Genomic DNA, 23,434 nt, shown 5'->3' with positions numbered 1-23,434 from the left:
TACTTTAATGAAAACAAACTCAGGTAATCCTGTCCACCACGACGAGAAAGTAACAGCGTGTAACACAGACACACAAACAATAACCAACAAACACAGAGTAAAGGTGAGAAACTTAAATACAGTGAGAATGAGGAGATGACCAACAGGTGTGATGATCTGATGAGTGTCCATGATAACTGATGAGTGGGTGGAAAATCAAACAAATGAACACATGAAAGTGAAAGTTCATTAAAGTGAAACTAAAGGTGAATAAGTCCAAATAACTGACACTATAAAACCATTGTTCATTTTTTTAAAGGGCTGCCAGTGACAGGCAGTTGTACCCCAAAAATTTTTCTGACAGATTTGTTAACAACAATTACAGAACATTACACAATCCATTTTAACTTTTAACAATCAATTTAAATAAATTGAATTGCACAAACATACCTATAATAAATGTTACTTGTACACTACTGTTCAAAAGTTTGGGGTCTGTAAGATTTTTAATGTTTTTGAAAGAAGTCTCTACAGCTCACCAAGGCAAAATACATTAAAAACAGCAATAGTGTGAAATACTACAATTTAAAATAGGCTATCTTTTTTCTATTTTAATATATTTTAAATTTAATTTATTCCTGTGATGGCAAAGCAGAATGATTTGATGAACATAGTCAACGGAACAGCATTTATATTAAATAGATTTTTGAATGCAACCGGGGGGTCAAACGCCACCCAAAGAAAAAGCTAAAATAACAAAATAAAATATAGATGTAAGCAATGTTTCAAGTATAGGTACTGCTTTTCAGCGTGATGACAAAAAAAAGTAAACTGTAGTAAACTGTAGGCTATCACATGTTGTTGTACACCCTCAAACTTGTGATTGTCCTTTATTTGTAAACATTTTTTATGTGTAGCCTACTACACACACAGACATTCCCATCTAATTTCTTTCTAACGTTAGTAAATTCAAAAGTTTTTGTTGCTCTTTAACTTGCACTAAAACGTGATTTACCATCCAAACAGCCTATGTAATATTAATAAAAAGGCTTGTCTTCTTTAGAGATACAAGCTCAGAAACATTTAGAATCTGTTGACGTTTTTCATAGACTAGACTAGAGTAGGCCTACCTTGATATGGTGCCAGGATGGAAAATGCAATTTTGTTATTTAACAATAACAGTAAAGATGATTAGGCTACTTTGTAGGCCTATTTGTGAACACACAATTGTCAGGCCATAAATCTAAAAAAAAACCTACGAATTTGCACTTGCTTTGGTGTTGCCAGACCAAATAGACCTCATGCCACACTTTGCCACCCTATAAATACTTTTCTAGACCCGCCCCTGGGTGGCGCGTGTGTCAGGTTAGTATTAGGGACAGGGATTCAGATGTCTCATTCTCATATAGAGCTCTTAGTAAGCAGTAGCAGTAGATTCAGAGGACACCGGGTTTGTTCAACAGGCGCAGGGATGCCCGATGCTGGAACAAACATGGGTACGGACAGCGGGAGGATTTTCGGGATGAAAGCTAAGGCTCTCGTAGCCACAGAAAACATTTATCCTTCGTCTCTAAACAACGGTCCTCCAGCTGACATCCTCCGAAACTTTTACCACACGAAAAGAGTTGGGAATTATCTGATCGGGAGGAAGCTGGGAGAGGGGTCGTTCGCCAAAGTGCGAGAGGGGCTTCATGCGACCACCGGCGAGAAGGTGTGAACACTGTGAAAATGGCACAGGCTAATAATAGTTTATAAGTAGCCTAATTTGTTTATTTATTTGTTTATATAATTCTCTAAGCACGACACTTGTTTGAAAGAGAAATAAAATAGAAATTGGTCAAAATCAGCCATAACCATGACGTAGGCTAAATGCTGTTGTATTTCCAAGCGATATTGTTCATCTATTGTCTAAATATGAAAATTGCTCGCTGAAAAACTGTTGAGAATTCAGCCAATATGCTGTTGCATTTTGTTATTCACTACATTTCGTTTATCCGTTTGTCTGAATGTGAAAATGTAAAGTTAAAAAGAGAAATAACATCTGTCTAATTGTTTTGGTCAAACCCCCCTCAGTGTCAATATGAACCACGAGTTGAATTCTCTGTTGTAGCCTATTTGTTATTTAGTGATTTATTCTAAAAACACGCACGATAAACACAGACGCATTTGTGACCGATTTAGATAGCCTATCTGTACATCCGACCTAGGCTACGTATAGGTCTAAACACGCATATCCGATTCCCCTTTAAATTCGCCACTACAAGGCGAGGACGACACGTTTATTCACAAAGATAGATTTTTAACCCTCTGGGGTACTTCGGTCATTTCTGACCGGATTTTTAAAAATAAAAAAATGTTAAAAATCGTAGCTTCGTCGGAATGGTACGAAACTTGGTCACTTTTATGGTACTTGGTATACGAACACACATAAAAATTGGGGACAGGATTTGAAAAGTCTAAGTGGTCATAAAAAAATAGTCACACTCAGGACCTTCGGTCATAAATGACCGCCCATAGGAAATGAATGGGAAATTGGCAAAAATATGAAAATACAGAGTTTATTTGTGCGTACAATCTACAAATCAGCCACGATGGAGGAAAAAAGTACACAACAGTAAAGGGGGAATCTCTAAAACATCAAGAGTGCAAAACAGACAAATACACTCACACACACACACACACACACACACACACACACACACACACACACACACACACACACACACACACACACACACACACACACACACACACACACACACACACACACACACACACGCACACACAGCTGTGTTTTTGTGATATATGAGGACATTCCATAGGCGTAATGACTTTTATACTGGACAAACTGTATATTCTATCCCCCTACACTGCCCCTATCCCTAAACCTACCCATCACAGGAGACATGCTGCATTTTTACATTTAAAAAAAACATTGTTTTTTATGTTTTTTAAGCTATTTGAAATATGAGGACTCATGCAATGTCCTCATATATCACGTGTAAGTTGTAATACCAGTGTATGCATGTCATTATACACATTTGTGTCCTCATATATCACAAAAACAAAAGCACACACACACACACACACACACACTTATACACACAAAAACACACGCATGTACACAAATGAACGCGTGTCATTGCAAAAGCTAATTTTGGGAAACGTGTGAAATAAAAGCAATTATTCATCAATGTAAGAAATAAAGCGCACAGCACTGAACGCATGAGACTGTAAACAATCAAGGTTGCAAAACACACCCCCACACACCCACACACACACACACACACAGTGTAAGATCAAACGATGGAATTCCTCCTTAGTAACCTCCAGGCCTATTGCAGCACATATGTACTCTTTTTATGCGTTTATTAGAGGTTGAATTCAAATCAAATACTGTCAAACCACCCATACTACTTCTGAATAGGATGTCTACTTCATAAATTGTATGAAAATTATGGAAATGCATGGTTCAGATGATCACTCAAAACATATATGAAATGGAGGCGCCCTTATATGGTCAGTAAGGAAGCTTGGCTTTCCATCTAGTGAAAAAGTTTGGTATGCGCCAAAATAAAATCTTGACTGAAAGCTTATTTTTTGAGATATCAACCTAAAATTTGGAACACAACTTCTTAAGATTTTTGCCTTTCATTTTCTTGCAGTTTTAGATTAAAATATATTTTGTAATATATATATTTTATATAAAATATAAATAATAAAATTTTTACATTGTTCATTTTCATTAACTCAAACTTACATAACTTTTTTTCTGTTTCACTTTCATAATTTTTTTCACTTCTGCAATAATCTGGCAAATGTCTTCTTTAAAACAAGACCAACCATAGGTCTATATTCCAAAGCATTCTTGACTTACAACCATTTAAGTTTGGATAGTGATTTTCATGTCTATGCGAAAATAATATAAGTTTTATTTTTTTATTTTTAAAATAAAATAAAACAACCAAACAAACAAAAAACTTGACAAAAATAGTCTTTGAGAATCACTTATTATAAATTAAAATCCACAACCTGAAAAAAATAGGCAAATATGTGCAAAAACAACTAGAATTCACAAGCCTTTCTACAGAGGCTGTAAATCCATCTAGTGGTTAAAATATGATATTGCATGATAATTATGCTCACTACATCCACCAGAAGGCTCCAATGTGATTTAAAAAAAATGTTTTCTATAGGCCAAGGATCCACTTTAACCTGAAATACAGCATTAATTAAAAAATAATAAAAATAATATATATATATACATTTTCTATTATATTCAATGGGAAAAAATGTATCATAATTATTGCATAAATATTAATTATTTTCATAAAATTCTCTCAAAACACCAAAAAAAAGAGAGAAAAAATATTATTGAACAAAAATAAATTTCATTGATTTTACAAAACAAAAAACAAAAAAACATTGATTTCAGGGGTCCGGTCACTTTTGACCGCGAAGGTCCTGAGTGTGACTGGAAAACGAAGAACCCCAGAGGGTTAATGTTGTATTATGAGGCAGACGTGCGCTCGCTCAATATTGAGGTGGGAACTTATATTTATCTTTGTAGCTAAAGAAAATAAATTGCGCGAACACCGAAACATTCAAGAGCTGCATGGTTTTCAACCTCTGCCCGTGACTTTTATAAATCAAACAGCTTCACTACTGAAAGCTACATTAGCTACATTTCTCAGCGATAACTTCGCTCTAATAGGCTTTATAGCTTCACTAGGCCTACTTCCTGAACTTCAGCCAGCTCCTTTGTTTCCTGTCTGCCATTATTGGACAAACTGATTAATCCAGGTGTGCCTGATTATTGTTACTGAGGCCAGGCACACCTGGATTAATCAGTTTGTCCAATAATGGCAGACAGGAAACAAAGGAGCTGGCTGAAGTTCAGGAAGTAATGCAGCTGTGCATAAAGCCAATTAACACAACAATGTTCGCGGAACTTGATCGGACTATACGTGCGAGCGCGCGCTCCCTCTCTCCCACTGTCTCTCTCTGGTTAATTCATTCAAATACTGGTCTACTTTGTTTCACTTCAGAATTCTAGATCTGAGCTGTAGATAAACAAAAAATATTTCGTTTTCATTGTCTGTTCCGTCAGATTTTGCGCTGCAAAACGAGTCATGATGACAGACAGTATCTTGTCCATGTTGGAAAATAATCATGACCATTGACCACCCAACATGAATTATATAAATAATTTTAATATCACAGGGTCTACCATGTGGATAGTAAAACGATCACAGAAAATCATATTGGGCGGGAATTAATGTAACACAGATATCGGATCAAGTCTGAAGCTGTAGTGTGATATCTGGTTTATGACAATATAGGCCTATTAATTATTGTTTGTTGACTGCGAATGTCACTTCCAGAGTAGGGTGTGTTTTTCTTTTTTACTGGCTGCTGTTTTCCTTTGTATAATGTTCTTGGGTGAAGCTTCTATTTGCATACTTAGAAAAAAAAGTTTATTGCTCTTCCATTGAGTGAAATTAAATATATTCAAAGCATATCTGAGATTTGTTCAGTCCTTTTGCCCCCTTTCACTGTTGCTGGGAAGGAGTAGAGGTCTGTCCCGGGCAGAGCCGGGTAGATTACCTACAAATTGTTGTCGGTTACTGATACCAAATTATATGACAAAAATTGTTAGAAACATAATCCTGTCAGGCGTCGGTTGTGTAAATGCACGGAGACAAAGGAGCATCAATATAAATGTCTTTAATGACAAACTCAGGGAATCAGAGGGGTAAATCCAACATACACAAGAATGGACAGAGAATGAGGGAGAACAGGGTTTAAATACACGGGTAGGCTACTAACGAGTTAACTAATGAGATGACAGGTGAACTAAATGACTAATCAGGGTCACAGGGGAAAAACACAATCACTACGGCCATGTCCACACGGACACGGGTATTTTTATAACCAGAGTTTTTCCTACAGCGTTTTAAAAAAAAATCCCGTCCACACATGCTCGGTCTCCGTCTACATGAAAACGTAAAAACACACAATCAAGCGCGGTCAAGAGCATGCCACGCCAGCAGGCGGCGATATAAACCTTAACCCTAAAGCCACGTTGGCCAATCAGAAGCGCAAATCTGATGTCAAACACAGCTGATAACGGCGCACACTCTGACGTCGCAAGCCAAAACCCCCGGTTTCACTGTCTACACGACAACACTGTAACCGGCGTTTCTGAAAATCCTCACCCTGGCAGGGGTTTTCAAAAATGTTCGGTTTCAGTGCGTTTTCGTGTGGACGAACGGCCGAACCGCGTAAAAAAAGTCACGGTTATAAAAATACCCGTGTCCGTGTGGACAGGGCCTACGTTTACATGCAGCCAATAACCCGTTCAAAACCGGGATATTAGCAATAACCTGGTCACGCACGGCTATGTAAACACCGGCCAAAACCCTAATATGCTCATATCCCGGATTTTAAAAACCGGGATATTTGACCTGGGGTACCCCTTTTCTAACCCGAATTTTTGGTCATGTAAACGTGTATCGGCATATCCCCATGAAAAGGAACATAGATTTGTGTTCTGCGCATGTTCTATTCGCAAGGAATCTTGGTCTTTTGAGTAGAGGAACTTAAGTTCTAGACGCATACAAAAACCCGCGTGCAGTATACCGGAAGTAAACATGGCGAGACGCCATTATTAATGAAGACCATGAGGCACAGTAGTGTCAAGTGCTGCTGGTGGGTCAGTACCAGCACCAAAGCGCAAACAAAGGCGATCGCTATCTGCCCCGAACTATACATTATCCGCGTGCTGCTGTTGTTGTTGTCTTTGGATAGAGGGAGAAGAATCGGAAATGACGCATATTTCGTTGTCTGTACGTCCAGACCCTGGTCCAGACGCTAACCGTGCGTCGCTGTTTACATGAGATGGTCCTCACTGCAGAACATGAAATCCACGGGGAGGAGTCGGATCCAACTCCTCCCACCTTACATATACCTAAACCTACCCATCTCCGCCCCCTGATCCCTAAACACACCCCTAATCCCTAAACCCACCCCTAATCCTACCCATCTCCACCCCTTGGATCTTGATCCGACTCCTCCCCGTGGATCTTATGTACTGCATAGAGGTGCTACTGGTTTTTTACATCGGGATATTGCAATTCCATGTAAACAGGAGTAACTCTCTCTGCTCACGCATGTAAACGGGTTATTCCTAATGTTTTAGAAACCCGAATAGTGACCTTAACCCGACCATAACCCGAATATTGGCTGCATGTAAACGTAGTCAATGCCAATTTTCGGGTTATGGTCGGGTTAAGGTCACTATTCGGGTTTCTGAAACATTAGAAATAACCCGTTTACATGCGTGAGCAGAGAGAGTTACTCCTGTATACATGGAATTGCAATATCCCGATGTAAACGGCGACGCACGGTTAGCGTCTGGACGTACGGACTCTGGGACAACCTTAAGACGCAATATGCGTCATTTCCGATTCTTCTTCCTGTATCCAAAGACAACAACAACAGCAGCAGCACGCAGATAATGAATAGTTCGGGGCAGATAGCGATCGCCTTTGTTTGCGCTTTGGTGCTGGTACTGACCTCGCTCCAAAAGTATGCTGTGCTGCGTCTCGCCATGTTTACTTTCGGTATACTGCACGCGGGTTTTTGTATGCGCCGAGAAGTTCCTCTACTCAAAAGGCAAGGCAAGGCAAGGCAAGTTTATCTATATAGCACATTTTCATACACAATGGCAATTCAAAGTGCTTTACATAGAAGAAATTAAAATAATCAAAACAAATAAGAATAATTAAAACAGTTTCGAATAAAAAATCAAATGAAGTAGTACTGGTCCACCCCTATCTGAGACGGAAGAGATTGAGCCGGTTTACGGTGCCACTGGACCTCTAGCCCAGGGACGTACTCTGCTGGGGTGGTGCTACACCAGTAATGCCCAGCGGGGCCCCCACAGAGCACGCTTCGTGTGCGCTGTCTGCTGCCGTTACCCTTAACGACGCTCTCAGCGACTTCTTATACAGCAGTATAACTTACTCCTTCACTCGCCTCATCGGAGTGAAGACTCTCCCGCTCTCCTTCAAAATCTCTTCCAGAGATTATAAAAATAAGTAAATAAATACATTTTAAATTAGAAAACAAACAAAGACAAAACCAGAACAGTAAAAACAGTCGGACGGACAGTGGCACAGTGCTCATTCAGTAAATGCATAGCTAAACAGATGTGTTTTGAGTCTGGATTTGAATGTGACTACTGTAGGAGCACATCTGATCTCCTCTGGAAGCTGGTTCCAGCTGCTGCATAGTAGCTAAAAGCAGACTCTCCTTGCTTAGAGTGAACCCTTGGTATTTCTAACTGATGTGATCCTAATGATCTGAGTGCTCTGTTAGGTTTATATTCAGTGAGCATATCTGCAATATATTGAGGTCCTAGCCCATTGAATGATTTATATACCAGTAATAATACTTTAAAATCAATCCTAAATGTAACTGGGAGCCCGTGTAAAGAGGACTGGTGTGATGTGTTCATATTTTCTGGTTCTGCTCAGAATCCTGGCAGCTGCGTTCTGTATGAGCTGCAACTGTCTTATGGTCTTTTTAGGAAGGCCAGTGAGGAGTCCATTACAATAATCCACCCTGCTGGTGATGAAAGCATGCACAAGTTTCTCTAAGTCTTGATTGGAAACAAAGCATCTAATTCTTGCAATATTTTTCAGATGATAGTATGCTGATTTAGTTATTGCTTTGACATGACTACTGAAACTAAGGTCTGATTCTAGAGACACACCAAGATTCCTGACTTGATTTTTAGTTGTTAGACCCCTAGCGTCAAGGTATGCATTCACCTTGAGAACTTCATCTTTGTTTCCAAACGCAATAACTTCAGTTTTGCCTTTGTTTAACTGAAGAAAGTTTTGGCACATCCAACTGTTGACTTCATCAATGCATTGGCACAGGGAGTCAATGGGGCTGTAGTCGTTAGGCGATAGGGCTAAGTAGATCTGTGTGTCGTCTGCATAGCTGTGGTAAGCAATTTGGTTCTTTCTCATTATTTGGCTCATTGGGAGCATATACAGGTTGAATAGGAGTGGTGCAAGAATTGAGCCTTGAGGGACTCCGCATGTCATGGGTGTCCACTCAGACTTATGGTCTCCTATACTCACATAATAACCTCTCCCTTCTAAGTATGACCTGAACCATTTTAGGACTATCCCAGAAAGCCCCACCCAGTTTTCCAGCCTGTCAAGAAGTATGTCGTGATCGACAGTGTCAAATGCAGCACTGAGGTCGAGTAGTACCAGCACTGATAATTTGCCTGTATCAGTATTTAAGCGAATATCGTTTATTATCTTTATGAGAGCTGTCTCTGTGCTGTGATGCGATCTGAAACCAGATTGAAAATTGTCGAAGTATCCATTAGAGCTTAAGAATTTGTTCAGCTGATTGAAGACAACTTTTTCAATAATCTTGCCTATGAAAGGAAGATTTGAGATCGGTCTATAGTTGCTTAATATAGTCTTATCCAGATTGCTCTTTTTCAGGAGGGGCTTGACAACTGCAGTTTTGAGGGAGTTTGGAAAACTCCCAGAGAGAACTGAGGCATTTACCACTTCTAGGAGATCTGCTTCTAAGCTGTTTAACACACTTTTGAAAAAAGATGTGGGAAGTGCGTCAAGGGCGCAGGTTGATGTTTTAAGGTGCTGTACGGTTTCTTCCAAAATTGTGCCTTCAATTTCTTCGAAAACAGACAAAGTAACTACTTTCTCAGGTTGTGCTCTGATCTGTCTGACCCCAGCGCAACTCAATGATGTGCTGATCACCTTTCTGATATTATTGATTTTCTCAGAGAAGAAAGAAGCAAACTCACTGCACTTGCTGTCTGAGAGCATTTCACTGGGAATCTGGCTTGGGGGGTTTGTCAGTCTCTCTACAGTAGCAAAAAGAGTGCGTGTGTTGTTTAAGTTTCTGTTTATAATATTTGAGAAGAAAGTCTGTCTAGCTTTGCCTAGTTCAATATTAAAAGCATGGATGCTGTCTTTGTAGATGTTATAATGGACTACAAGTTTTGTCTTCCGCCACATGCGCTCTGCTCTTCTGCATTGTCTTTTCATATTTTGCACTGCTGTTGAGTTTCTCCAAGGTGCTTTTTGTCTACCACTATTCTTCCTGACTTTCACAGGAGCAATATCATCAATTGCACTTTTAACTTTTGAGTTAAAAGAATCAAGGAGAAAATCAACAGAGTCAGCAGATATGCTTGGTTTTAAAGATATGGCCTTCATAAATAGCACACTAGTGTTCTCATTTAAGCATCTCTTCTTGACAGACACAGATCTAGCTTCAATGGCAGGAGAGATCAATATATCAAAGAAAATACAGAAATGATCAGACAGTGCTACATCCTTAACAGTCGATGAGATGTTTAAACCCTTACTGATAAGTAAATCTAGAGTGTGTCCATGATTGTGTGTGGGACCATGTACATGCTGAGTCAGATCAAACGTTTTTAAAACAGTTTTGATTTCTTTTGCCATATTGTTTTCTGCATTATCTATGTGAATGTTAAAATCTCCAGCAATGGCAAAACAGTCAAACTCTGAGGAAATTGTTGATAGCAGTTCTGTAAAGTCCTCAGCAAAGGCTTGAGAGTATAAAAAAGACCAAGATTCCTTGTGAATAGAACATGCGCAGAACACAAATCACTATGGGGATATGCCGATACGCGTTTACATGACCAAAAATTCGGGTTAGAAAAGGGGTACCCCCAGGTATGATATCCCGGTTTTTAAAATCCGGGATATGAGCATATTCGGGTTTTTGCCGGTGTTTACATGGCCGTGCCTGACCGGGTTATTGCTAATAACCCGGTTTTGAACGGGTTATTGGCTGCATGTAAACGTAGTCAATGAAACATAACTATTACGACATTAATAGTTTGTTAGACCAGGATTTTTGGGCCCGATCACCGAACGTTGATCACAGGAAGCTGTATCTGCTGATACAGATCAGAATGCTGATCTATTTGAAGCCTTTTTTAATCATGTAGAATTATTTATAGATATGCTCCTGTTTTTACAGCCATTAATTCAGAGCCTGAATTTCATTTTGGAAAATGGGGTGGAAATGGGTAGACTGGGGGGATGTTTTTTAATTTGACTGGGTAATTTTTTAGACATTTGTCAAAAAAACAAATTATAACTATCTCACGTAAATGTTTGATAATGCAGTGCATATTTATTTTTTACAATGGGGCAATTGAGTTGCACAATAGCTTACACACAGCACAAGCCTGATTTGAAATTTTGAATTGGATTCAAAAAAAGACAAATTAAAAAGTCAGTAATAAAATAAGAACAAATAAACAATTTACAAGCAGTAGCACAAGTAAATTCAACAGAATAAAGATACAAATGACAAGTTTTAATGTTTTTTTGTCAAACAGTATTATTGAGGTAATACTACAGACGTCAAACGTAATCAATGAATCAAACGTAAAATAATACTGGATTGTCTTCCATGAATACATTAAATACAGAATAATTCTTACAAATAAAGTTACAAAAGTTATTCATTTAAGAGCAGTGAGTGTAATGTTAATCAAACAACAAAAAACAAAAAGAAAATCAGAGACAGCATGCAGGATTATTTATTGGCCGCCGCGTTTCTATTACCCTTCAAATTGCGCAAATTGAAATTGCGAATTGAAATTAAGCTCAATGGAAACACGTCAATTTCGTGAAAGTTTCAAAAAGTTTTTACGCTCGCATGAGGAGGTTTTTCAGGCAATTCGAAAAAGGAATATTTCGCAAAACTGCAATGGAAACAGTTTTTGCGCATTTACAGTCACCTGACTTAGAAGACGCGGTGTGTTTGGGGTCCGTGGTATACGCAAATAATAATAGGCTAATAATTATCATCCTTATTATAACATTTATTAGGCTACATATTTAGAAGATGCTTTTATCCAAAAAAAGGAACAAAGCAATTCGTCAAATGTCATTCATAATGGTTAGACAATAATAATACAGGGCTAAGATTATCACAAATAAGCATAAGATTTTGACGCATATCCAAGTGTTTGTGCGGAGTGTGAGCGCGCTGCAGGCAAGGAGACGCGGGCGCGAACACTTGCGTTTTCCTATCAACAGTGGAAGCAACTTAAGATACTCTATAATTTCTGGTCATACAGAAAATAATAATACATCATTCGCAACTATGCTTTCATTTGTGTAAACTCACAATAACAAGAAAACGTTGTGTAAAATAAAATAAAACAATCATGCGCGCTTTCATGATCTCCGTGAACTGTACCGCGAGAACTGAAACAAAGTAGCCTATAGCCTATGTAGGCTAAAGCTTGAAATGTCCACTTTAAAACGAACAAATTCGAATCGAAAGCTAATACCTTCTGATTATGTGATCCGTATGAAAGGTGCATTTCTCTCTAAAGGTGCATTCGCGCGGCGCGCCTCAGCGGAGATGGAGATATGTTTTTAGCCGACACTAATTTAGAAATAATAGTTTATTAATAAAATTAAAATGCCTCGTTATTTTTTCAGACACATTTATTATCATTAGCCTATAACTCACCTAAATCACCTTTCTGTAGGCTGTGGTTCCAGATATAGGCCTAAATATGGCTCTTCTCATTCAGCACCAGTGATGGGAATAACGGCGTTATAAATAAACGGCGTTAATAACGGCGTTATCTTTTTCAGTAACGAGTAATCAAACGAATTACTGTTTCCCCCGTTACAACGCAGTTACCGTTACTGACAAAAAAAATGTGGCGTTACTATAATTGAACTCACTGAAGCGGTTTTCATCCGAGTAGGCTCTCTCTCCGGCTCCGCCATAGGACCTGCAAAGTTTTTTTCTCTGGTGTGTGTGTGTGTGTGTGTGTGTGTTTATGAGGCGCCGGAGTGGACAAAAGCGAAGCCCGAACGGCGCGTGCGCGCTCAATGCGCGAGAGAGACCGAATGTGTCCGAGAGCGCGCTCAACAGTTGCGCAAGAGAGACCGAGGGTGTCCGAGCATTATATAGTTTGTTTATAAATAAATGACTTATTTCAGCATTAGACAGCATTATCTATAGCCTATTGGTATCATCTGCAACGTTAATTAATTTACATGGTTATACAAATAAAATCTATAACACTGAAAACATCTTTGTTTGACCGGTTGTAAACACGTGCGGCAAACATGTCTAGAATTTGGCTTAAATAACCTCTGATGATGATGTTCGCTATAGGTTATAAAAATAAACCCCCAAAATAATATTTTTTTTTTTTTTTTTTTTGGTAAATTGTTCAGTATTATATTGAGAGAGCACTTGTTAAACTGTTTACTTTTGTTAGGAAGAAAATACTTAGGCTACAGTATGTCTACTAGTTGTGAAGTTGTGTAACAGTTTTATCATTTTAATATGCACAAAGAGTATGTATATTTTTTATTATTATTTATTCATTTTTGGTACATTTCTTAAGAAGCATAATTTATTTTTAAACTTTAAAAATACTGTGTGATATTAAGTATAAACCATGATGTTTTATTGTTTTATTTTATTGTTTTATTGTTACATTGTCCCACAGCAACATTAAAATAGAATAAATTATTATTATAAAACATTGAACGCTAATCTACACTATTAAGTGTCCATTTCATTAATTTAACATATTTAATACTGGGGGCATCCAAATTATTTGACATAGGCCTATTTGAATTTTTTTTTTAAAGTAATGCAATAGTTACTTTCTCTGGTAATTAGTTACTTTTATAATGGTGAAACTCAGTTACTAACTCAGTTACTATTTGTGAGAAGTAACTAATAGCTATAACTAATTACTTTTTTTAAGTAACATGCTCAACACTGTTCAGCACTGCGGAAAAAATATAATTTTCAGGTTCTAATTTGGCCTTAGAAAACCATTAAAATCTACATTTTTTTGTATTAAGTTGTGAATATTTTAAATGTTTAATAAAGGGGCAAAAATTCATAAACAAACATCTGAAATTTAGTCGATTTTTATTTTTTTTGCGCAGCATTTGTGTACAGTTCAAATTTAAAATTGGTGTTCAACTTTGCATTTTAAAAAAACAACCACCGTTCATTTTTCGTTTTGCAATACGGGTTAAATAGCCTAAGGAAAAACGAATGGACACAAATGTACACTGACCGTTTGGACAGAGTTCTTTATTAAATTCATAAAAGAAACAATAGGCTACAGGAATACTGGATTCTAAACCTCAAAGAAATGCCACAATCAGACCTCGGAGCAGAAATTAGGGAGAAATACCCAGAAACTCCTTATGCCGTTCGCAGTATACGGGTCTTTCCCTGCCATTAATGCTTGGATAACATACCACGTCTCCTTCCATTAATAATAATAATGTCTAGTGGTGGTGGCTGTGATATAGGGATATAGGCTATAAACCTACCCGTTGTTTAAATGACTTATCGCGAGAGGGAAAAAAGGACGTTGTAGTCGCATAACATAACATCAGTTAATGGAAACGCCGTCATTTCGCAATAGTTTTTTATCACATTTAGAAAAATCGCAAAAGTTTTGCGCAAATCTGTAATGGAAACGCGCCTACTAGTCACTTTAAGAGCGAATGGACGGATCCAATAGGCCTATAGACCTTATGTAGCCCCGCCCCTTTTCAGCACTGCGCTCGTTGTCTTTTGACTTCCGATCTGTATTTTTAGCGATAACTGCTCGTAAAAAAATTCCTGGTCGACATTTGTTAAGACATCTGCTTTACAATGCTTATGATAAACATTACAATGCTCATGATAACTTTTGTTAACTCTACAATAAGTAAATCCACTTCACCAGCTAATTACTCACAGCAGCGATGCCATAGAAATATACAGAGCGACCGCAAAAACGGAAGTTCAAAGACAATATTCTAAAGATGATGGCGCCCACGTTTCTCTGGTGCATAAGGTCTATACTGCAAGCATGTTCTTTCTCAACTGTTTACGTTAAGAGAAAAATGACTGTTTATGTGCCTGCTGGTCAAGATGGTAATTTTGTACACACACTTGTGAGTATTTGACCATTTATACGCAATTTGGTATTAGCGAGATGTTTGTGAGTGAGTGTGCATGAGCGCTCCATCTCTAAGAGAGCACGCGAGTGCTAAGTGGTTTAAACACTGGCAAGACATTAAAAGAAATCCAAATTATAAACTCTGGAGATGTGAGTAGACAGACAAATGTGAAATAAGAGTCCCATCTGTCTTAGTCTGGCTCACCTTATTGTTAGAATAATTCCATACATAAGGAGACCAATAAACAGTCCTGTTATGTTTTCTATCTTGACAAAATCTCCTTTTTATTTATCTTCACAGGTCGCGGTGAAAGTGATTGACAAGAGAAAGGCCAAAAAGGATTCGTATGTCACAAAGAACTTGCGGCGTGAAGGACAGATTCAGCAGATGATCCGACACCCACACATCACCCAACTGCTGGACATCCTGGAGACGGAGAACAGCTACTACCTCGTCATGGAGCTCTGCCCTGGTGGAAACCTCATGAACCACATTTATGAGAAGAAAAGGCTGGATGAAAAAGAAACGCAGAAATACGTACGCCAGCTAGTCATGGCAGTGGAGCATCTGCACAGGGCAGGAGTTGTTCACAGGTGAGAAACAAAAAGTCACAGGGTGTGAGGTCATCGAAAATGTATATAAGTCTTTATTAGAGCACAATGACCAGTCAAATCTTTTTAAGACCTATTGTGGCATAGTTTATTTACAGTTTAGATGGTTGGTTTTATAAATGAAAGTTGTTTCAATATTTTTTTTTATTTTCAACAGAGACTTGAAGATTGAAAACCTCTTACTTGACGAACAGGACAACATAAAACTGATCGGTAAGCAATGTCAGAGATTTACATTATGCAAGGTTTGCTCCTCCTGATAGGTCTGCTTAACATCACAAAGTCACACTAATAAGTCCTAAAGCAGCGGTCGGGAACCTATGGCTTGCGAGCCACACCTGGCTCTTTGACAAAAATCATGCCGCCAGGTCTCTCACCCTTTACCAACAAATGAACAATGAAAGATTTGACCCACCTCATCAGCTTTCTGCATAAAAAGCAGCCAATTACAAATCCTTTGTTGTACAGTCTACAGAAGGTAATGCAACATTTACCATAGCATATTTCAAGTTGTACCGGCAAAAGGGCATGCTCAGTGCTATAGAAATCAACGTCAAACCACTTATGTTTCTATGGTAAACTAGAGCTCCTGCACTCAGATTCAAGCGGCTACTTAGCTTGTTTGTGGTAATGGCGAAAAGAAAGATTTTTAGGGCAACAGCGAAAATTTATAAAAGTATATAAAAAGTGCCTGGACAGAAACATATACTTTTATTGAAACCGGTGCTCTGCTGTAACAAGAGACACCCTTAAACATTTCACCGGGTACTTTTGCTTTTGCCGCATCACATACACCTTTATACTTAAATGTTCTTTTATACACCAATTATAATATATGCATTATATAATATATTTATAAATATAAAAATGCATTAACCAAAAACGAAAAAAACGTCTCTTTGGTCAAAAAAGGTTTCTAAACCCTGACCTAAAGTGATGTGACATGAAAGTGTTCATCTTTATCATCTTTAGTGGTGAAGACTGATTGAGTAATCAGAATCTCATTAAAACCGAACAACCTCTCACCTCTCTGTTAAACTGTTGGCAAACGCATGGCCTTTATTTAGCAGTTGTGTGCGACAGACAGGGTTAGTGTTGTTGGGAAGCCATATACACTTTTGCATCCCTCCTAGTGGGAAGGTATTTAGAGTCAATCCCTCTATGAGCCAGTACACATAAAGTACACATACATTGTCTTATACACAACCCTCTCTCTGTTTCCCCATACAGATTTTGGCCTCAGTAACTGTGCGGGAATTCTGGGATACTCTGATCCCTTCAGCACACAGTGTGGCAGCCCAGCATACGCCGCACCAGAGCTTCTCTCAAGGAAGAAATATGGGCCCAAAGTGGATGTCTGGTCAATGTGAGTTTGCTAAATGAGAAGCACCATGTTCCAAGTTCACATTGAGTAATTTTTTTCTGGATTTGACTATATGTATGTTTTTATTTGTAGAGGGGTGAACATGTACGCCATGCTGACTAATACCCTACCATTCACTGTGGAGCCATTTAGCCTGAAAGCTCTGCATCAGAGGATGGTGGACAAAGATATGGACCCTCTACCTCCATCTATCTCTTCAGGTATTGACAGAACTGCATATCTGAGATATTCAAAAATATATTTATGAGATATTTATGACCACAAAGATCACATCCAAACGGGAACAAGCAACTATTACATGCTGAAAATTAGCCTGTGTACTCCTACCAATTACGTTCTAATGGGTATCACGCTCCAAAAGTTGAGCATGAATGCAGTCTTTGAGAGAATGCACCGTTTTTTAGTCCAGCATGGTGCTTTTGAATGTTTAATTGAAAAAAATAGGGATGGTCTGGTGTCCACAGGTATTTTAAATATCTCAGGAGATGAAAGAAAATCTATTAAAACTGAAAGTCTTCATGAAACATCTAGTTTTCTGACTTGTCACGCTATTTTGTAAACCTGTTTGCCACAGAAAAACATTCCCGAGTGTCAACAGCACAAATACATGTATAATCTTTTTTTTTAATGAAATCATTATATACTGTAGGTCATAATTTAGATACTTATAAGATTTTTATGTCATTATAATGAGGTTAACAACAGTGGTTGACCATTTACTTTGTGTAACCATTGTGTAATTCTCCTTTAACTTTCTGTTTTTTTATTTGACTATTACACTGTAACGGGTGTGTAGCGGGCAGAAGACTCAAAGTCAAAAGGCTCCAAATCAGACAGTTTTACTAATATAAATCACAGGTACAAACAGGCAGGCAGGATGACGGGCAGGATAACACACACGTTGAATACAACTAACAACCAACAAGGACAGACTGAACAGGAAGTAACTAAATACAGACACTAATGAACAGAAACCAGATGACACAAATGAAGGTGATTAACTACGCACAGGTGACAACGATGATGACAGGAAGGTGCGAAAACATGAGGGATGCTGGGAAGTGTAGTGAAGAGGCGGACACAAGACAGACTTTGACATTACACCCCCTTCCGGTAGGTGCCTCCTTGCGCCGTAGGACCAACAGCAGAGGGAGAGAGGGACCAGGGCGGATCAGGCAATGCAGGCGGCCAGGGTAGAGACGACGGAGGGAGGAGCCATGGAGGGGGCAGGGCATCAGACTCCAGGGGGCTGACTGACGGGGGCGGAGCAGGTGGGAGAGGAAACCAGGCTGGAGCCGTGGAGCAGACGAGACCGGGTGATGCTGAGGGACTGGAGAGACATGGTGACACCGAAGGTTCAGGCGACTGAAGTGTAGACAGGGACACAGAAGGACACAGTGAAGACAGAGGGAGTGAGGACCAAAGGGGAACTGAGGGGAGTGAGGAGTCCAACAGAGCCGGGGGGACGAAGGGACGAGGAGAGGAGTTCAGAGGTGAGGGAAGGCCGACGAGGGACAAAAGTGAATCCGGGTGGACGAGGGAGCCTGGCGGAACTGGGGGACTGAGGGGCCATGGTGGAGCTGAGGGAGGTAAGAGCCAAGGTGGAACAGATGGGATGAAGGGCCGAGGTAGAGTCCTGGTTGAGGAGGTTGGAGGCGTTAGTGGCAGGCAGATCCTCGGCAACTCCACCTCCTCAAGGGTGGATACAGGAGCAGAGGGGCTGCCAGGCAGTGGTGGAGGAAAGGTAGAGAGGCAGATGGGAGGAGGTGGGAGGTGGGAGAGGGAGGCTGGGTGGGAATTCAGGCTCTGGGCTGGACGGAATCAGCGGTGAATAAGTCTCTGGACTGGATGGAACCAGCGGTGAATAAGTCTCTGGACTGGATGGAACCAGCGGTGAATAAGTTTCTGGACTGGACGGAACCAGCGGTGAAGAAGGCTCGGCAGGGCTGGACGGGACCAGCGGTGAAGGCTCGGCAGGGCTGGATGGGAACAGCGGTGAAGGCTCAGCAGGGCTGGACGGGAACAGCGGTGAAGGCTCGGCAGGGCTGGACAGGAACAGCGGTGAAGGCTCGGCAGGACTGGACGGGAACAGCGGTGAAGGCTCTGTGCTGGACAGGACCAGCGGTGAAGGCTCTGTGCTGGACGGGACCAGCGGTGAAGGCTTTGTTATGGACAGGGCCAGCGGTGAAGGCTCTGCAATCTTGGTTGGAAACAAGGGCTCGGGCAAGGTCAAGACTGCCAAAAAGATCCGGCATGGCGATCAGGCATGACGTGACGATCTGTTAGGGCTGGCTGTGTCCCGGATCGAGGCTCGACACTCTCCAGACACCGGATGACGGTCGCTCTCCAGTCCAGTCCGGTGGTGTCTGGGAGGTCTATACGCTGGTTGAAAGTGGCCCCGATCCGGAACAAAGTACACAGTCTCTCATCGCCGAGGTCGCTATGGGCAGCAAGACGGCAAAAGCCTAGAGAAAATGTTAGGAGATCTTGGCACAGGTGACAACGATGATGACAGGCAGGTGCGAAAACATGAGGGATGCTGGGAAGTGTAGTGAAGAGGGCAGAGACAAGATAGACTGTGACATACGCATGGTAAATTTTAATGGCAACAAACACATACTCAAAAGAACACAGTCAAAATTCTCAGTGAAAAGCCGTCAGCTCATAAACACTGTTTACTGCAAATGTGCCAGACAAGGGGCGGCTTATTTTTCAACCACAGGAAAAAACGGTTTTATTCTCAAGAGGAAATTATAGGATCTGGTTTATTCTTATTTTTTAATACTATCTGTAAAGACAAAGTATTTCCATAGTATGTAGTTTAGCAGTTGTCTTACTGTAGAAAAGAATATTGTAACAAGGTTAAATAGTTCAGGGAAGGAGTTGGGAACCAGCGAATGTTCAACGTTACTTTAATATCATAAAATAAACAAACACAAAATACAAGTAAAGCGGGAGCCCCACAAACAACAAAACACAACGTAAATATCCTCCTGGTCGTGTCCTCTCTCTTCCTTCACTGTCATCATTCTTACTTTTATCCTTCCGGTGCTCCTCTGTGAGAAACTTGAGGCTCAATAGCAATCGCGCCACCAGCCTCGCTCCGTTCCCACAGCTCTCGTACAGTACAAATACCATTACCATTGTATTACACTGAATGAAAATATGCAAGCAGAATTCCAGATTAATTCTCTTGAAGAGATGACACTGTCAACATTGTGGTTAATCACATTCTGTGGACTTTTCCACTGTGTTACACTTACGTGAGTATTCTCAACAACGGGTGATTTATACACTACTAAATTGGTGACAGGATATATTACTACAGAATGATGCACTGTTGAAATGAGATTAGCCTCATTATGTAACACCGTAATTTAGCATCTCAAAGACGCAAGGCTGTGTGGTCATCCCTTGACTAATGCAAGATGTAGTAGAATCATAATGGCCACAACATTATATGTTTGTCCTAATAAATAATTATTTATTTGTCCTAATAAATCAATTAAACCTAGAGACTGACCAAGGATCATAAACCTTTGTAATTCGAGCTACCTGTATCGTCTCCTTCTGTCCGCTTACAAGGACGTGCTTAATTTTTGTCTACTTAAAGTAACATGGCACAAAGTCCTCACTGCTTCCTGTCTGTGTTCACAGCTGCCGTCAATCTGCTGAAGAGACTGTTAGAGCCTGACCCCGACAAGAGACCCAACATCCACCAAGTGATGACCGACTCGTGGCTGCAGTTGGGCAACCCTCACACTGGAGTTCCTTACTTAAATGGGTTAGTGATCTAATATGCTTTAAAGACAAATTGCTTTTATTTCACCTTTTATGACATATATCCTTGTTTTAACTCTCAGAATCCACATTGAGGATATCAATCATACGGTTCTGCTCCACATGACTGAAAAAATGGGCTACAAACACAGTGAGGTGCTGAGTGCGGTGCTCACTAACAAAACTTGCCACACGCTGGCTGTCTACTTCCTCCTCAACAACAAAATGAAGAGACTCTCAAAAGAGTACAGGGTAAGTTTGAGGAACCAAGATCTACACGATTATCCTTCATAGAACCTTGTCAGATGTGTTTCCTGAGCGTTTAACATACTTTCTTTCTCACAGGAGAAACAGTACAACATGCAGAAAGAGAAAAAGAGCGAGCTGTTTCAGACCCAGGGGAGGAAGCACATTGAGAAGATCACGATTCCACCCAAGCAGACACCCGTCTATCTCGCTGTGAGCCCCACCAAGGAAAAGAAACAAAGAACTGGTAGGTGCCTAGACTATATACACTGTTAAACATAGACATGTATGAACCAAACATGTGGTTAAGAGGTGATCTGGCACAGGGGCGTTGCTAGGGTCAGAAGAGATAAGGGGCTTAGCCCCTGAGAACAAGTCTTGACAAAACAGTGCAAAATATCTTTCAGAGAAATTTCAGCAGACAAAAATCTCCAGACAATATGAGCTGTGGAAAATTATAAGTGATCTAGGAGCTTTATACAGCGGATACCACTGAAAAGGTCTATAGTAAACAGCTTTCCTAATTATGCCTACACTGCATAATCTTTTGCCATAAATAATATCATTAGGTAAAAGTTAATACATAGAATAGTTACAGTTATGTAATGCTAAATTATTGTTTATTATTTATTGGTAAATTGGTAAATCTGCTATTCAGAAAATAAACAATAGATTAACCAGGGAAATAAATAATCGTTAGATCAATCGATTAACCAAATAAATAAATAATCAATAGGAAAAATAATCGTTAGTTTCAGCCCTAGTTGACAGTAAATCAAACAGAGACAAATGTAAACCCTTCAGAGCTGTTCAGGTTGTTATCACATCGAAAAATAACCAAAGTTGAAGATTAAAGATGACTTCATTAGAAAACCTGTGTCACACTGTTATATGTGACTATCCTGAAGAATCTTTGAGGCTTGAAATACTTAAACTCCACAAACTCAGTATAACGCGTGGAAAATCATACTGTTACGTTATGCAGACACAGAGGAAGATGGATGGTGAATAGTGATTTATTGATAATATAAAGGTGCAGTGATGAGGTAAGCAGGGTAGTGGAATCCAAAGCATGATCTTAATAGAGACACAGAGGAAAGGAAGACGCTGGAGACAGGGAGATCGCTGGAGACGGGAATAATCCACATGGCATGAACAAGGTCGGACAATGAACTGTGGTGAGGAGTGTGCATTTGTAGTGGCAGTGATGATGACGTGCAGGTGTGTGTGATTGGAGATGACGTGCAGGTGGGGACCAGGGGGGATGCTGGGAAATAAAGTGCAGAGGATGGTGACTTGGTGGAAATGTGACACGAACAGCTGGTTAATATTTCTGAAATTGTTTTCCCCTAAGTGAAAATGTACTATCCCCCACGTCATTCCAAACCTGTATGACTGATTTATATCTGTGGAACACAAAATATATTTTGAAAAAAGAAAAGAAAAAGTCTGTCTGTCTGTCCATACAATGAAAATCAATTGGGTCCATGGCTGTTTTGCCTGACTTTCATTGTATGAACAAATACAGTTGAAACATTAAACAACACCTTTTCTTAAAGCAGTTTAAAATGTAAATGTCCAGCACTAAATTGCAAAATACCTTCTCTAGGCCACAAGACTTTCTGCATGACAGTAATATAAAGATATTTGCTTGTACAAATAAAGACATGAGTTGGATCTGCTCTGAATCAAACTTTCTCCTATCAATTTCAGGTCTTCTGAAAGCTGTGACTGGAGGTTTTAAAGATGTTTACTCAGGACGTGGTGGTTGCATCACGTCCTCCTCTATGGAATGCTGGAGATCCACCCCCTGTTCCCGAACAACCCGCAGCCAGCCCATCCTACACCCGAGACCCAGCCGCCCCAGAAAGATAGCTCCAAATAATCCCCAAAAGCTGTCAACATCCTCGCTCGCCCAGCTTCCTCCCTCGGCGCTCATTCCTGGGCTTCCGCAAGCAAGAAACCAAGCAAAGAAGCTCCTCCATCACCATGGTACAAACTGACCAACGGAGCACTTTCTCCGCCTCGACACATTTCTGCTTTTCAAATAGATCTTGAGGTAACAAAGCCTCAGGTCAGGACAGTAGACACTGAAAGCCAAGTTCACATGCAGCAGCACATTCAACAGGCTTCTAGTCTAAGTGCCATGTAGCAGCTGAGCCACAACCTTTAACGCACAATTCTTCTGTGAAACAAAGCTGTCACTGCCCACAATAATGTGTGTACTAATATGTTCATGTAGAGTAATATGTACAGTAACATAACAAATACTTTTGATAGTGCACTTATTTGAAAAAAAAACTAAATTAGGGATTTTTAAGCTCTTACTTTATTCAAACTCAAATTGTAATTACACGCAGGTCAATGCTTCACATTTTCAATAGCCT

General features: G+C 39.9%; 1 protein-coding gene across 1 annotated transcript; it reads left to right on the top strand.

The window, feature by feature from the left end:
* Positions 1-1,309: 1,309 nt before the first annotated feature.
* Positions 1,310-23,199, top strand: LOC130105511 (hormonally up-regulated neu tumor-associated kinase homolog A-like). Its single transcript, XM_056271528.1, is given in 10 exon segments — positions 1,310-1,690; positions 15,327-15,619; positions 15,795-15,850; positions 16,868-17,003; positions 17,094-17,221; positions 20,679-20,805; positions 20,885-21,053; positions 21,147-21,294; positions 22,761-22,838; positions 22,841-23,199. Coding segments are annotated over 10 exon segments (1,815 nt in total). The 5' UTR covers positions 1,310-1,369.
* Positions 23,200-23,434: the final 235 nt, after the last annotated feature.

The sequence above is a fragment of the Rhinichthys klamathensis genome, unplaced genomic scaffold, assembly GCF_029890125.1.
Source record: "Rhinichthys klamathensis goyatoka isolate OS25496 unplaced genomic scaffold, OSU_Roscu_1.1 h1tg000321l_1, whole genome shotgun sequence".
Taxonomy (NCBI): Eukaryota; Metazoa; Chordata; class Actinopteri; order Cypriniformes; family Leuciscidae; genus Rhinichthys; species Rhinichthys klamathensis.
This window is presented reverse-complemented; position numbering and strand designations above follow the sequence as displayed.